We start from the raw sequence: 18369 nt of genomic DNA on the forward strand, positions 1-18369 counted from the left end.
AAAGAGTTGGAGGTCAGGAAAAAGACTTAGTCATTTGAGGTCGTATACATGAAGGTGAATTTGGAAGTGTTATGATGATTTTTCAAGAGACTGTAATAATATATTAGCTATCCGTCTAAATGTATATTCGCTTCTGTAATTTAAGTCATTTGGCATTTTCGTCCTTTAGTTCTGTATTTTTTTAATTTTTTCGATTTTTATTTTATCCGGCGGCGTTAACACTTATCGCAGAAATGATGCATGTGTATGTCATGTGCCCTTTTAAAATTGGGGCTATTGTTCCTATATTGGCACATTTTTTCTAGTATTTTTGTCTTCTAACTTTCTAAATAGCATTTTGATCTTGCATCTTTTTATTTTTCAAATTTCATTCATTTTTTAACAAGAGTTTGCTATTCTCACCGATGGAGATGAACTATAGCAAAAAAGAAAAAAAAGGACTAAAATTACAAAAATAAAATATACAGGACCAAAATACTACCATATAAAGTTAAAGTATGAAACGTCAAATAAAGTAAGTCGCGCAACCAAAAATGCATTTAATCCAATAAGTACATGTCTGACCGGGGATATTTCACAGTTGAAATTGCCAAAGTTGAGAAACATCTTGTGCATCTGGCCAGACTTGATTTGAGCTAAACATTTTTAGATCCCTATAGTATGTGGATTAAAAAGAACTGCTATTAAACCGAAAAGTTTAAGGTATTAAGCTATGAAGATCATAAAGCCCCGCGTTTGTTTTTGTTAATATAAGGGAGTAATACTTTTTATTTATGATTTTTATGTTCATAAAAATTATTTTCTTGAGAATTTGATGAACGAGGGTCCGCTAAACCCCACTTATAGATAAACGACTTTATCAAAAAACAAAAAAAAGATAGCCCAACATTTTTCGAAATAAAAAAAATAACTATACTATTAAGAACATTATAACGCCAAATACATAAAAATTAGTCTTTTATTATACTTAAAAAAACGAAGATTTGTATTAGTATAGGTATATGTTAAATAAAATAAAAAATATAATATAATTTGCAATTACAGAAAAAAAAAATCAAATCCAGGGTATTTCCTTTTTTTTTTTTTGGTTTTGTAAATTTTCCCCTTCTCTTCAACTTGCAGTTTCATTTAATCAAACAATAGCACTAACAACCAATTGATGACGATGATAAGGATGGCATTGATTGTAAATTCCTAACATAAAAGAAAGGACAAAAACAATCAAAACTAAAGATCGGATTGGATTTTCTATATAACAAATCCTTTTTTATCTTTTATCCCGTTTGACATATACATGCAACGTATGTAAGAATATTGACATCATGTATTTTATTTTGGAAAAAATTATATACACATGGCGTGTTAATACTGAATGAAATAAAAAATGAAACAGATTTTGCTACGAAAAATCCGATCCACTTAAGACACCATCTCAATCTATTTAAAGACTTGGATCCACTGTAGTACAAGCACAACTTCACCAGCAAAATGATGATGATGAGGTTGCCCTTTATTACTTCATTGATCGTCCTAAATATTTTCCTTCCGTCTCTACTCAGCACCCAAACCGTCGCAGAATACATCGTAAAAGCCCCAAACAAGCTCTTCTCCCATATCTGTCCTAAAACAAAGTATCCTAAAATGTGTTTCCGTATCCTAAAACTCAGTCGAAAAACCTGTCGGGCATCGTCCCTTCGCAGCCTGGCCTTGGGATCCCTGGACATTGCACTGTTCCAGGCCGACATGTCGGCCCACATGCTAAACATATTACTAAAACGGGAAAGAAATCGTAGTGGTCGCAAAGAACATTACGAGGACTGTCGGGATAATTACAAGGTTGCGTTGGAGAAAATTCGTGAGGCGAAAACAAAGTTCAGAAAGAATGATTTTGCATTGGCAAGAATGTGTTTGGAGGTTGCTGCTAAAGTGCCTGTTTCTTGTCAAAGGGCGTTCAGAGATCCGCCTGCTCAGGTTACAAAAGTGAATGAAACGGCGGATGCTCTTTTCGACATTGCTTTAGTTGTAGTGAAGGAGTTGGAGGAAAGGAGAGATCAGCTAAGGCTGCATGTTGCCGGAAGGAAAATTCTAACGGAAAATGGGTTTGGCCGGAGCTGAACTAATTATACGATAAGTGTAACATATTTGTAGTGTGATTGGTGTACAATTCAAAAAAAGTGACGCATTACACTTGCTTTTATATTGTAACAAATGAATAGAGATTTTAATTAGTTATGCGTGACGGAAAGTGCTTGATCAGAGATTTAAATTAATTATTAAAATTGTTTATGCGAAATTAAAATTTTCTGTAAGAATTTATAACGAGCAAATAAAAAATAATCTAAAAGAATATAATGGAAAGGAAGAAAATAAATAAGGGAGAGAAAGTTACTTGACGTCAGTTTTTGGAATGGTTCAATTTAGTCGTTATATTTTTTATAATAACATCCATCCGATATCAATTTTTTAAAAGAATAACTTACTTTTTTTTTTGAAAAAAATAAAATTCTAGTAAAATGTTTAGTTGTCATTTCCACCTTACAGTCCAATAATTACATAATTATATCACCGTTTTTAAAATATCGATAATTTCTCAAAAAATAAGAAAATATTTATAATTGTATCAAATTTTATGAACTTCGACGTAATTTTCCCTAATAAATATTCCATCTACTTAGTGTGTGAGAAACCCCAGAAAGAAAAAGGCTGAAAGAATTTGAAGCCACTGAACTGATTACTGTAAAATGAAGAGGATGAGCTGTTTGTGGTTGCTCAGAATGAATCAGAATATATTAATACATGACAAGTTTGTGGATTCCTAATTAAAGTGGTCCGTTCATGCAAAGATCTTCATTCTTTTCCATCGCTAATAAGGTCACTGATTCCCATAGTATGCTGAAAATTGTAATTCTGATTTTCCACGAATTAATTTTTGTAATTTAGTTCTATAAATTTGAAAAAAAATGACAATTTTAATTCTTTTTTACTAGAAAAACAAATGTGTGAGGCACATGACCTTTGAAAATGGGGCTTTTCAGCCCAAATAAGATCAAAATTATCACTAAATTATAAAAATCAATTCATTCAAGACCAAAATTGTTACCCTAAGTCCGATCGTATAAACTGCAATTTTCTCCCACAGTATGCCTCCACATCCAGCACCTGAGCCTTTTGCTTTTTTACAGGCAACTGCAATGTGACCAATGAAGTAACAATATTAATTGGTGCTGGTTGCCATGGTATGTAATAAAATCTTTAGACTCAAAATTAAATAGGCCTTGTCCTCCAGGTGGAGTGGAGAGTACAGTATTTGATGGAGGGGAGTGTTAAAATTTTATGAAGGAATTGAAGAACTTGTTCTTGATTTTTAAAGAACTCAAAATGGATAAAAATAATTTTATTTCTGATGGGATGGTCTAAACAGTGAATATTTGTTTCTATTTAAATGACGAAGTTCCTTCCACCTATGACAGATTCTAAATTGGGTTAAATTTTGAATTAATTAAGAGAATTACGAAATTTGATTTAAATACGGTACAATATTAGGCTCGAAAAACAGGATTTAAACAAAGCTCGGTGGAAAATGAAAAACGTACATAAAAACGTCAGAATAGCTGTCGAATGGATATATCTTGTTGTAACTTCTTCTGGATCAAGAGTTATGGCCGTTGAAAATTTCACAATCCAACCACATTCTTCAAGTGGTAAAAATTTGGATTTCTGCCGATCCAAATGCTACTATAATACATCAGCATCCGGTTTTACATCATTATTTATAGTTTGTTCCCGCCGACTAAGGTTATTAGAGCGTTGAGAGCCGTTTTCGACTCTCTTTTAAAGTCATCAAGTGAATTCTCATCTCATCATCAGTGGACATAGTGTCACAGCCCAACTGAGACGAACCACGTAAGTCTTGTATCTCTTTCTAATTTCTTATCCTATTACATGCTTCATTTCTGACATAATTCTCAGTCAGCCCCACACCACAGTGCTGCACAATGTTAGTTTTCTGTTTAAATTCACACATCATGTGCACAAAATCACTTGTGTTAATCCAACCAAGTGCTGGACAGACAGTGGTCCTATAGAGTGGGTATTGGGTCTGTGGTGAGCACAGCAAGTGCAAAAAGATGAGATGAAGCATCAAAATGGACCACATAACAGTAACCAGTCATCCTCAACTCCTCTTCTCCTTTTCTTGTGCCCACATGCTTAAAGTTCCCAACTGTAATGCCTTCTTTCAATATCCCAATCTTGCTTTTTATATATGCTGTGTCTGGTATTGGTTCTTTTTCTTACACATTCAATTTCTATACTTGATAAAAATGAGGATAAATAAGTTATTATATACTTTCTAACAAATCAAATATGTAGGTACTATACATGAGTTTCTTTGCCAGAATGAGAACTGTTTAGGAAAATACAAACATATTCTACAAGTTGTCCATGAAAAAGAATGCCTCTGCTGCTGCTGCTAATATATGTTGCCCAAAATTATGCTTGTTCTTGCCATGTTGAGTGCTGGAGGTGGTGGGGGATTAGTTCTTGAGAGGGTACAAAAGCTGTGAGAATGGGGACATTGTTAGAATAAAAGCTTGAATTAGTATATGACAGGAGGATAATTGTGTAGGGAAAACTGACCTTATCTGCAGAATGATGATAAATAGGCAAAATATGGATGTTCTTTAACTAATGAAAGCCGGCATTGAATAGGCTACTCGGCCAATCTGATTCCCAGCCTGAAAGTTGCTGCAATTGCTGTAAAATGCAATAGTTTCTCTCATGAAAAGTTTCATAAAAGCGTGTGTGAAACGGGAAAATAGCACGAGCTGGAGTTCAAGAAATTACAGAGATGCAAGAAGAATCGAGGAACGCTTCTGGGATTGGCAAAGAAGAGGTTCCTGGTCGTGGTGGCAGCATTTGAGATCGATCCATTGCTATATCCACCCCGCAATTTGAGGGTCCTGGTTGCATCGGGTTATACTGCAAGCACGTTGAATTGGCGGCCTCAAATTGCGCTGCTGGTAAACTGGCTATATATGCCGGAATCTGCTCACATATTTATGAATAAGATCACAAGTTAGCCACAAGACTGAAAAGTAAAAACTCTTGCTAATATAGAGCATGTTTGAGGAAATTACCTCTTTTGCAAAGATGTTATCGATGCTGAAGTCGAGCCTCGGATTTACAGCAGCCAGTTTCATAGAAAGGAACTGTAAATTTACAGACAAGAATTGCAGGTACAGAATTAATAACTAGTGATTCAGGACAAGTAACAGTTCCAGAACAAGAATCTCAGGAACTATCATCGATACCTCGACTTGCTTTTGTAAGGATTGAACATAGTTAATGATTTCATCAAGCATTCCGGCTTTGCCTGTGACCTTATAACATCCTGGGACTAAATCTTGCAGACACTTCATCTTCTTGCTGATCTTTTCCCTCCTTGCCTGTTGTCCAAGAACAACACTTAGTTCATCATACAAAGTATTAATCAAACACATATTTTCTTATCCATTTCTAACTTATTCTACGGACAATTTCAAGATACATACTCTTTCTGCTAAGCTGTGGCTATCAGTCGCCTGGCCCCGTCTCGCCCTGACATGAATGTAATCAGGCTTCTGAACCTCAGAGACCTTGGAACAAGTGTTGGATGAATTTTCCCTTTCAGTTTTCATAGTAATCTCCGATTTCTCCTCTTCTGCCAGAACCCCTTTCTCCTTTCCATCCTCTTCGACATCAAACTGCATTCAACCACATAAAAACATTAAATTTAAAAAACACAATCTTTGGAAATCCCACATGATGTTTTTTCCAACACACAATTCCCAACCTCAGCTTTCCTTTTCTTGAGCGAACACGAGACGTTGTTGGCTTCTCTATTCGCCAAGCTACTGTTACATTGCTGATCAGATTTTGGAACCACTGCCTTCGTCCTGGACGAGTCATTACTGTTGGAAACAACCGAGAGCAAGTCGAAACAATCATTTTCTTGGTTGTGCCAACTCTGCTGTTGCTGCTGGTGGTAGAGGCGTTGGAGTTGCGCTCTTTGCCGTTCCAGCACGCTGAGGTCCATGTGATTGGCAGGAGAAGCTGACGACGATTGAGCAAAGCGTAGCATTAGCCTCTGGGGACCGTCGCGATTGAGAATGGTGTGTGAATGCGTGGAATGTGAGGGCGAAATGAGGTGAAGGGAATGGATTTATAAGGGGTGGGAAGCAGAGAGGATGGAGGGCGGGCGGGGAGAGAGAGAGGAGTGGGGGCTGAGAGGGGTGGAGAGTGGAGCCCAACGTCCATTGTGCCAGTGGTGCAACCACCATGTGAGATTGTCCGCTCAACCCTCAAGGGTAAATTCGGTAATTACTACGAGTTCTTTTATTAAATTCATGGGATAAAAGAATTTTTTTTTTTTTATATCATATCTCGTCAGTATAATATATATTTATTTGAATATTTCACATTTGGATACACATATAACTTTTTCTAAATTGATTTTAATTTTCGATACAAAATTATTGAATTAGCAAGAAACATCACGGGATACAGAATTAATGATATAGATACCATGTCTTGTCAGCATAATATAAATTCTATTATTGGTGTAATGTAAAGCAGATCATCTGATATTTTTGTACCTAATTTCATATTTATTTATTTTTTAATTCTCAATCCTAAAATTGTACACTCTAACTAGCTTAGGTGGCCAGAAGGGTAAATTTGGTAATTGCTAGGTATTTGTTATTAATGAACAAGAAGAAATGCGAGGTAGGAGAAATTCTTATCAACACAATTATGAATTCTATTATTGAAGTAACATAGTTCAAATTATTTGATATTTTCGTAACTTATATATATACAAAATTTTTTATTCCCACTTAAATTTTTCGACCCTAAAACTACACACTCTAACAAACTGGGGTACGTCGGCTCCTATTTAAAAAATTGGATATTTTTATATTTTTAATTTCGAGTGAAAATTAATAATGTAACACAGTGGGGACGTTTGTATAAACTTTTTATATTGAATAGAGCGTAGTTGTAATTACAACTATAATTTTAATAAATATTTATGTATTTGGATCCAATTTCAAGAACTGTCAGTATAATACGTTATAAGATGAAGAATAGAGGTGGGGTATGTGTAATATCAAAGTAGACAACTTCTCTAAGAAACAAAATAAAACAAAGGGGATAGCAGAAAATCACATGGCATGTTGTGTTTGAGATGATGAACAACACAAAGTGAATGATTTAGACTAACATATAGTTGGGAATTGGGATAAAGCAAACAAACAAGATAAGTGTTCTACTCTGGCCCCTCAATTTGCTTATAAATATGACTTATCCAAGAATTATTATTTATTTGGGTCAGTTATATTCATAATTTTTTATATTCGATCTAATTATATAAATATTTTTTGGCTGTTGTAAAATTACAAGTACAACCCTATTCAATTAAATATAGATAATAAAAATTTAAGTTATGCACATGTACCGAATGTGTTTCAGTTACTGATTTTTATATAAATGAGAGAAGAAGAAATATGTAGTAGAAGGGGGGGGTGAAAAAAATACAAAAAAGATGAATAAAAAAGGTACTTAAAATTACCATATCGACGCCCAACCAAAAGGTACTTAAATCCATATTTATCTCAAATGAATAAATCCAAAATTTTAAAGAAACTAAAAATTTATTTATTTTATTTCAATATTACCTAAATTCCTAGTTGAAAAATATAAAAAAAAATGATATATTTATTTCCTCTAATATTTGTTTCTTGTTGAATTTCCTTTTGCTTTTTCTTTTTGTTGTGGGTAATAATGATGCTTTACTACTTTGTGAAAAAAACCCTAGTTAGATTTTATTATTATTATTTTTTTAAAAAAAAAAACTACAAAAGGAATTGGAAAGTGCATACATAAAAAGGAACCTAGATTGTGCTATTACAATAGAGAAAAGCCCTAAATTTGGTACATACAAGAAAGTAGAGATGCCTATTATGAAAAGCAACTTACATAGGTACAACTACATTAAACCCCCATAATTCATATCAAATTGACAATATTGACTTGTACAACATACTACTATTTATTACCTTATTCATGTCAAAATATGGATTTGATGATTCACTTTTTGAAGAATAAATATGACAATACAATGCCCATTTTCTTTCTTTCTTTCTTTTTTTTTTTTTAGAGGATTAGCGTTATCTCGATTATTTTTAGGGTTGATTAGTTCGATTAATCGAGTTGAACTTTCGGTTCAGTTTGATTCTTTGAATTAAAAAACCAAAATCGAATCGAGAAACTTTGGTTCGGATTCAGTTATAATCGTTTTTTTATTATTATTATTGTTAAGTGAAAAAATTCGATATATTGAAAAATATATATATATATATATATATATCTCACTGCCGTGTGTGTGTGTGTGTGTGAGAGAGAGAGAGAGAGAGAGAGTTCTTATTTCAATAGTCAATGATTTATGACTCAGTTGCATCAATTCTCACATTACATATTTTCTTTTCTATTTCTAAGGTTAATTTAGTATATTACTTGATTGATTTATTTATTTAATAAATATATAGATAACTAATACATTTATTTATATATATTAAAGAAATACTTATATATTAGCTATGTATATTTATTTAATTAATAAATATAGAGATAACTAGAATCCATATGCATTATATTAAATATTTATTTACAAAAAATATGAAAATGTACTAAATTATTGATTAAGCTTATTTTTAGATAATATAAACTAAAAATATCATATTTTAATATCATTAAAAGTAAAATATGAGATATTGACTAATAACTCTAATGTATAGTGAATGAATGTATTTTGTCGTGATAAATTGAATTATAATGATAAAATTCATATGCATTATATTAAATATTTATTTACAAAAAAATTATTAAAATATACGAAATTGTTGATTAAGTTTATTATTAGATAATATAAACTAAAATATTATATTTTAAATACTTGAAGAATGAAGAATTAAAGATTGAGGAACAAATTAGAAGAAGAGAGAGAGGACAAAAAGTAAAGTTAAAAGTAAAATATATAATATATAATATATTATGATATAATTAATAAAATTAAAATATATAAAAAATTCGACTTTTTGATTGGTTCGGATACCGAACGAGGAAAAAAAACAACTCAAAAAAATTATTATTATTTTTTTAAAATCGAACCGAAATTTCGATCTGGTTCGATTTCGGCCAGTTAACAAATTCTGCAAAGTCCTAATTATTTTCAATTAAAGAACTTATTCATTATTAAAAAAATAAATAGGATAAATTACAACTATCTTCCATAAGGTTTGACTTAATTATAAATACCTACTTGTTTTGAAAAATTACAAATACCCTAATCAAATAAAAAATGCAGTCCTTAGATGGTGAAGTGGACATTACTACTTTGCTCTTATTGATTTTTTTTTAAATAGTAAGAAATTATCTGAAAAAATATATAAAAAGATTGAGGGTGGGTAAAATAAATAATTCATAGAAAATATTTGTTCATAAAAATATTTTAAAAAATTATAAAATTATAATTTATAATTCAAAAATGATATTTTGATCAGTTCATCATAAAAATTAAATAAAAACTGACGGAGGCTAACAGAATGGCTCATTGTGAGACGAACTTTAAAATTAGGGGATATATTTTGGTTTCTAAAAGAAAATTAAAGTATTTATATGCCAAACCTCATGAAAAAATAATTGTAGTTTATCCTTTGTATATATATAAAATGGTTAAATGGAATATAACTCTGTAAAATATGTGAAATGAACAAATACCCACCTATGAAAAAAGAAATAGCAAATTATCCCCTATATTTCAAAAAATGACGCAAAAGTGTTCAAGAATTACGTAATAAAATATCATATTTATAAACTAGCTAGTAATTGGGTCCAAAAAAGGTGTCTAAATAAATTAATAACGAAGAATCGAATATGTTAGTTTCAATAACGACCATTAATTATTACACAAGTAATCATTAACGTACTTGACTCATTTTATTCGTATCCTTAATTATGTCCATATACTTAATATTTAATTCATATATATATATAGTAAAAATAGAAAACATGGGCTGTACAATTCATTAATTAATAAATAAATAATAGAGTATAGAAAAGTAAATAATTGTGGAATAATTTGAGAGGTATAGTAGGAAATAGGGATGCATCAAAAAGTATAATGATGGGTGAGGGACAATATCACTTTAGGGTGATAGGGAAAGATGCTTGGAGAAGATTTTGAGGTCCCACCATCTCCCCCTAAAACAATTTTTCATATTATCATGCCCCAAAAATAATAATAATAATAAACAAGAATTATTTGGGGAATATTATATATATACATATATTTATATGAATATTATTTAAAAAAAAGGTATTATAGATATAAAATGACGGTTTTCGTATTTTTGCACTATTTTTTTTTGTATTTTCAAAATTATCAGAGTTATTTAATTTTTCAAATTTTACACTAATTTAATAGTCCAATTAATTTTTTATTTTTATATATAATATATTTTAAAAAATAAAAAAAAATTATTTATTATATACCAATAGCAACGATTATATATCCCCACTAATGTGTGTGTAGTATATATATATATGTATACCTAAATATACCCCCATTAAATTGTGAGTAACAGATAGACCATGTATGGGCCCATAGGAGGCAGAAGAATGAGATTTGAAACAAGTCTTCTTCACCTTCAGATGGGCTCCCCCCCCCCCCCCCACCCCCCCAACACCCATCTTTTGTTTTTTTTTTTTTTTAATTGGTTATTTATCCATATTTATAGATAAGAATGTGGTTGGATCAATCTTGTAGTCTGTTAATGAGATGGATGGTGACTGAGTTCACCGACTCATCGACTGATAAAGTAATAGAGGAAACAAAAGAGTTTGAATTAGGATGCAAGTCTGTATGATTCTATCATAAGATATTGGACACCTTGACTTGAAAAAATGCATCATCTGATACATTTTTTTAGTGAAAGGAAAATAAAATTTGAGTAGATCAGTGAAAAGACTCCAAAAATTCAGAGTGTGGACATTGAAGAGAAAACTAGTTGAGTTGTCTTCTCCTAACGGATGAAGATCGTTGGATCGGAGTGGAGAGGAGATTAGATTCGTTCGAGGCACAATGCATATCCAAATCGAAGATCTTTTTATAATTCAAAATGTACACAAGATCAATAAGTTGTTGGTATTAAATGTCGCTGAATTTTATTATAATCGTGAAATATTTGATTTGAATTATATCTACTAATTAAAAAATGAGTTGATCACTGCAACTCCATTGAAGAGCAAAATGGAAGAAAGGATGTGTTTGGTTGATTGATGAAGAAGAGATGATACTACAGACCTAACAGTTGATCACATCAAGTTTGTCCAACCCCACTACACATTGTTTTGGCCAAATGCAACCACTAGCATGTTGATTTTCCTTTTGATTGTTTTCATGACTAAGCCATATATTTGGTCCCCCCCACCCCACCACTTGTCTTTTTTTGTTTCAAGTTTAGGTCTTAATTATGCTCATTTGATTGTGATCTTTGGGGAAAGCATCAAAAGTGAGATATATTTTAAGATCTTTATAATTGGATGATTTGATCATAATCATTGAATAATTAATTAATTATTTAGGTAGAAATGAGATAAAAAATAATATATATATATATATATTTGTAATTTAATATGTAATTAAATTTGTATTCTCTTTACACGACTGGAAAGTTCAGAGGAATTGTTTTGCGCGTAATGATTTTTCATTTAATTTTATTTATTACGAACTCTGAAATATTACAGTATTTTTTCACAATTAATTTTCTTTTTTTTCAAATTGTTGTGTAGATGTCGTCGCCTTACTCTTAGTTTACGTAGAAAAGTTTCATCTTATTACGATTATCCATATTCATAATTTCTCATCGTTGCAAAAAAATATATTAAAATTTTTATTTATCTTCAAAAATAGTTTACTAAACTTTGTTTTCGAGAAGTCACCATTTTCATTACCGTCCTATCTAAATTATTTTCTAATCAGTTATATCAGGGGGGGGGGGGGGAAATACCCGAAAAACACGTTTTATTTATATTTGGGTAAATAACTCTCACGAAGTTTGTCGTAATTACAAATACCAACTCGTTGTTTGAAAAATTACAAATACCTCTCAAAACTAAGGATAGTATAACAACTACCCCTTCGTAACAACCCATTGTAAAGAGGTATTAATTTATTAGATAGTCGTTAATTCTAAAAAGTATCTAGTTTTTATATTCAAACAAGAAGAGTATTTATAATTATGACAAATCTCAAGAAAATCCGTTATAATTTACCTTTTATAGTTGGCATAGAGGGCTGGAAATTCTGTAGCAATGTGAGGATGACAGATGTATATATAGATAGTGTTGTAAATTATTGGTTCAAACAGCTAAATATGGGATACTTATTGAATTTAAGATTGTAAGTTGGTAAGAAAAATGAATGAAAGAGAGATGGTGAGCACTGAGCAGAAACAACTGGAAAAACCAACTTATTTCTGCCTCTTCTCTTACATCCCAAGGGGGGATGAATCTACAAGGTATCTTGCAGGGATGGTATTGGTAGGCCCTAATCTGCAGCCGTTTTCTCATCCTTTCAACATTATGATCTCCGAGTCAGTGCCTCAGATGTAAATGCACCACATGAATTTTGTGCATTCTTGTTTTTTTTTTTTTTTTTTTCAAGTTTTACACACATTTCACATTTTTAAGGTTAATTTCATGGTAAGTAAAAATACTGATCAACTATTACAATAATTTCCAACCACACGACAACGTCACGGGATCGTTGTCATAAGTAGACGACTGTGGGCACTGCCGTGTTGGTCGCAAAGCTATTTCACAATTTTTTATCCCACAATTTTCAACCATTCACATTTGGCACCAAACTTTGCTAGTAATATTCAAACTCATCTCTCCAAATCCGCATTAATACCACTTTGATGAGCTTTGCTTTGTTGTTCCCATTCATAGGTACATTGAATGTGTTTGTCGTTTCACTCACTCATCATGATCGGAACATACTTTGATATTTAAGTTCGATGGATCGATTTATCAGTATGATAGTCGTGTAATAAATACAATCAATTGAATGTACCTAGTAAATTAAGGAGCATTGGGGTTTTTATAACTTTGGTCCACTTGAATCGATCACATTAATATATATGACGTGGAATGTTGTACACCATAGATTGATAACAGATCGAATGACTGAAAAATTAGTAAACCCATCGGGCGAGTCAAAGCAAGTCAGACATATCATAATTTTTTCGTTTGTGTGAGCGTCGGGTCATTTCACTATGGTTCCCACATCATAATTAAACCTCAAAAATAAGATTTATAAAGGTTAAAAGAATAATCAGAAAACATAAATTTAAAAAAAATAATATTCATGATTTAGGGTATTTATTTATAGGAGGGGAATTTTAGAGTATTGGCCGCGGGTATTATCGTCTAGTTTGGTTACACAAATCACTATGTTTTTGCGTAATTATATAAATCATTCATGACAGTTAAAAAATAGGAATAATTTGTGTGATAATGACGTTTTTTGGGGTGTGCGTGTAATTTTTCAAAAAAATAGGATGATTTTCTGTACATAATGTTGGCGTTTGTGATGGATAAATGTTTGATTATATAAAAAATATGAATAATTTTTATAAACAGATCGCGTGTGATTTTACTGAATGAAACTATTAAACTTTCACTCCAAAATTAGCTGCAAATTTTGCTTTCTATCACTTCAATTAGGTCCCATTAATAGAAATTAAGGTAAATTAGATCAATGTTTCTTAAAATTATGTTTAATTATGTAAATATTTTTATTTTTTAAAAAATTATAAATACATAGTTCAAAAAAATTATAATTATCATTATAAGTATACTCCTGATTCAAGGATAAAATTTTACAAATACAGCCCTAAAGTAAACATCTACACCCTTTAAAAAATGTATTAATAATTTTAAAAAAATAAAAAAATATTTATATAATTAGACCTAATTTCATAAACACATAAATAATTTTACCCCTCAAATTATCAAATCTTGACAATCTTTGACCACTTTTTCTAGTGATTTTGTATTTTAAAAAGGAAAAAAACAAAGTGAGATAAATCAATTCAGTGCAGTGTGTGATTAATTTTTCAGACATGATTTGGAGCAATCACAAAGTGGAAAGCAGGAGTGTTTGGAGCAGGGAATGATGTGATTTTTGTAAGATTATGACCTTGACAACCAATTTATTGCGGCTAAGACAGTCTTGTCATCAGCTGATAAATAATATTTTGCTCAGATCATGAAAAAATTTTCAATTACAAAATTTTGGATTTTTCTACCACCATATTTATAAATTTGAACATTTTTATTAGCGTTTTTTAAAGAGTTTTTTTTTTTTTTTATTTAGAATTATTCGTTCTGTCGAGTTATGTAATGATATTATTAATCGTTCTTTTGTTTTTTTAATAATAACAACGATTGATTACATCATTTAATACATTGAATTATCGATCGACTAATCATCAAAAACTGATCTTTGTGGGACAGTATAAGAAGAGTAGTTTATCGGAGGATGGTGCTTTCTGAAGAGTGTAATTCGCGAATTAAAATAATAATAAATAAATAAATAAAATGCAACAAAGCCCAAACTTGTTGTCATTAACAGTCTTCTGGGCCTGGTTATTGGGCTATAGAAAGTAAATTCTTGAACTGGATAGTGAATCGGTGTTATTGGCCCAAATATTTCAACTATGGGCCCAGAAAAAGAGACAAACTCCCAACTTTGAATCCATAAATTTAAATTAGTCATAAGTTGGTGGATACTTTTAGTCATATAATTTCAGAGGTGATATTTTCTGCACTGATTAGTTTTCGTAATTTAATTTTATAATCTTGGCATTTAATTATTTTGATTGAAAAATTGTATGTAATTTAAATTGTAATTTTAATCCTGTAAATCAAACGTACAGGGTCAAAAGCGTCAACCCTCCTTAAGTTACAACATTAAAATTATAATTTAATTTGATCATTTGCAAGCAACATGCAATTTTCTAGAAAAATTATCCTAAAAAGACTAAAATTGATAAAATTTTAGGACTGAATTGCAAAAATTCAATTCATGTATGATGAAAAATACCAAATCACAAGTCATAGGACTAAAACTACAATTTTTTTAATTAAAATCAAAGGGTTCATGGGTATTAAACCATATGTTTGGTTTTGTCTAGAATTGTAAATGATTCAAGTTGAACACATCATTATTTCTAATTTATATGAATTATTATCGAGCTTGAAAATTTTCATTTAAATTTAGTTTGAATATTAATCTAATTGAGCTGAAACAAGTTTTTATTGAATCAAATATAAATCGAATTCGAGTAATTTGACCCTTTTAAATATATTTTTTTATTTTTGCACTAATCGAATCAAATTCGAGACGATCGAGTAATTTAATTTATTTTCTAATCATATTTTTGTGTTTGGATTGATTTGACATGAAATGCTTGGAAAATAAAGCTTTCTTTCAATACCAAAAAAATAAATAAATAAATAAAATCCAAAACCTCTTCCAACATAATATCAAACACCCACCACATCTATCAGTATATATTAATTTTTTATTTTATTTTTTTAAAGAATGTATAAAATAAGAAAATAAAATATTTGGGATATTTTAAGTTCTTAAACAAAACAAGTCTAACCCATCTTTTCTATAAAATCATTTACGTTATTTAATTTTAATATTTAAAAAGACCAAAACACCCTTGTTATTTTATTAGTATTCACTTTTATCCTTCATATAGTTGGTATTTTTCTTTGCAGCCCCAAACAGACGTCTTTTTTTCTCGTCATTATTACAATGTCAAATTATTATTATTGCAGATAAAAAATTTATTTTTAAAATAAAATTTAATGTTTTTAAACTTTTAAAACACCTACAGAAACTTATAAAATATTTGGAATAAGTTCATCAAAACATCCCTTTTGTTCGTGTTGTTTAATGTATTAAAGATGAATTAAGCCCACAAGAAATGGCATGTCTTTCATCTTCAAAAGTTAAAACACTTGTTCAATTTTTGCACATTACGATGTTTGTGTCTCTTTTAAAGATGTTGACTTGCTTTTTTGGCAAATGATATTGCAAATATTAAAACACCAACAAAGAAAGAAAAAAAAAAAAACTCAAATCAGATATTTTATTTTAATTCGTCTTACACCACGCATTCCATTTAACATATATATGCCACGTTCATTAATTTCAAGCTATCCCTAAAAAAGTCGAAATAGGCACAAAAATCGCTTTTTAAACTAAAGAAAATGTCTAGAAGACACCTTAACATCTATATTATTATTAAGAAAACACGAAGTGGCGATTTTGGCACTGGTATATTAATTTTTTGTGCTTAAAAAGAATATCTTTCAATTGATAAAATAATTAATTTATTTAACTTCCCAAGTTTTATTTAGAAAAAAGAAAAAGAAAAAGAATGTCTTGTTGTATTTTTAATCGTACAATTTACGACTGATTTTCATTTTTGAATCTATTTTGTTCTCCTTTACTAATTATAAAAGCTCAAAGGTTCAGCTAGCATATTTAAACACTTTATGGCCCATATAAAATTAAGTGTTAATTGAATATTTAAACCCTTATAGCCCATATAAAATGAAAGCGGAATAGACATTACCTACAAGATAATATAAAAATCAATCACAAATTATGCGGACTAGACCCTTCTTCTTCAAAATATTAAGGTGCCCCCAAATTCGGAGAGTTTTTGTGCCTATTTCGAACTTTACAGCAGGGTAATATAGATTTAACCCAATGTGAGACATATACGATTGATACAGACTGTATCTTTTAAAGAAAGATTTTATGCACGTAACGTGTATATACGACATAAAATACAAGATGAATCAGTACAGTGAAAAAGAAGATTTGAACCAAACAGAAAAAGACATAGGGAGAAAAGGCAAAGTAGTAAGCATGTTTGAAATGTATTATTCTGTGGTGTCAGGTGGTGAGAGTAAATTCCAAACAACTTTTTTCCCACCTTTCTCAGAAAATATGTTATCATATCTCATTTGAGTGATTCAAACCACAAACCAGCTATCACCTTCACCCCCCCTTCTCTTTCTCTGCTACACAAAAACAGCTTTCAATCTGATCATTAGGTTCCCACAGTACTTCTATCTGCTTATCTCCAGGAACCAAATCTTGCATGTATCCTTCACTCTACTTAGTTTCTACGCCTCCCGCCCGGCCCAGAACTAGTCTCGGCCACTAGTGCTTTTTCCTTGGATATTCCTCAACCAAGCACATTATCAAAAGAAGCACATTCGTTTGGCGTCTTCTTTGATCAGGTGGTAATAGAGTGTCCGTGGTTAACGGACGTATGTGGAGTGCAAACGAGACAGAAATAGCGTTTAGCTGCAAGAGATTAGGTGTTAGATCTTAGACGTACTTGAACGCATCGAATAGAAATGATTATGTATGATGCACTTGTCAAAAAGGTCTATGTGTTATGCCCTCTTGCACAGGAATATGTGACATGATAAAAGTTCCAGCTATCAGAAGATTCATGCAACTTTAAGGGACCACCACAAGAGCAGAATCATATGTTTTTCCTGAGTCTCTGTCAACAAATGAGTGCATGCTGACCATAGTCCGGCCTAATTCTTCCCTCAAACCTAAAGACTCTGCGTTACACGGGCTCGTTTAAATTCAGGCTCAATGAACACATTTCTAATACTTCCATGTAAACATGTGGAAAAGCAAAGAGGAAAATCAAACACAAGAACGCACAATTAGAAGTGGTTCGGATGATTGCTTCTATGTTCATGGAAGCTCAAGTTTCTCTTATTAGGGTAGGATATTCGTACAATTAGAATAAATGGTCAGCCATCAAGTATATATAACTAGGGGCACTATAGAATATCGCAAAATCATAATTGCTCCAAGTCAATGAAGTTTATGCTAAAAAAAATTGCTTCTATAAAGAGTTGGATCCAGCTCCACAAAAGAAAGTATAATGTTGCGTTAGGCTCCACACTCCAACAGTCTCCCGGTTCACAATTTGAGATCTTTATCATAAGTACTTGAGAAAAGTTATTTTCACTGTCTATGGAATCCCAGCAATAAAGAACTGACCAAAAGCCATTGCCACTAGAAAAGGGTTAGCGCGTAAAAGTTACTTTACTCAACAAGCAAACGATGTACCTGGATTAGCCAAGATACGGGGTACATCAACTTGAAGAATGAAGCAAATATTCCTAGCAACCACAGAATTTTCAATAAGA

At 31.1% G+C, this 18369-nt stretch overlaps 1 protein-coding gene across 1 annotated transcript; it reads right to left on the reverse strand.

Annotated features, from left to right (window-relative positions):
• Nucleotides 1-4323: 4323 nt before the first annotated feature.
• HBI1 (basic helix-loop-helix (bHLH) DNA-binding superfamily protein) lies at nt 4324-6186 on the reverse strand. The gene is made up of 7 exons (XM_088884541.1): nt 5834-6186; nt 5553-5744; nt 5313-5447; nt 5139-5210; nt 4846-5046; nt 4639-4755; nt 4324-4559 (listed from the first exon to the last, which is right to left on the reverse strand). Exons 1-6 carry the CDS (start codon nt 6119-6121, stop codon nt 4687-4689), a joined length of 957 nt encoding a protein of 318 aa, XP_088740667.1. The 5' UTR covers nt 6122-6186; the 3' UTR covers nt 4324-4559; nt 4639-4686.
• Nucleotides 6187-18369: the final 12183 nt, after the last annotated feature.

Source organism: Sesamum indicum, linkage group LG9 (assembly GCF_026168435.1).
Source record: "Sesamum indicum cultivar Baizhima isolate 11 linkage group LG9, ASM2616843v1, whole genome shotgun sequence".
NCBI classification, from domain to species: Eukaryota; Viridiplantae; Streptophyta; class Magnoliopsida; order Lamiales; family Pedaliaceae; genus Sesamum; species Sesamum indicum.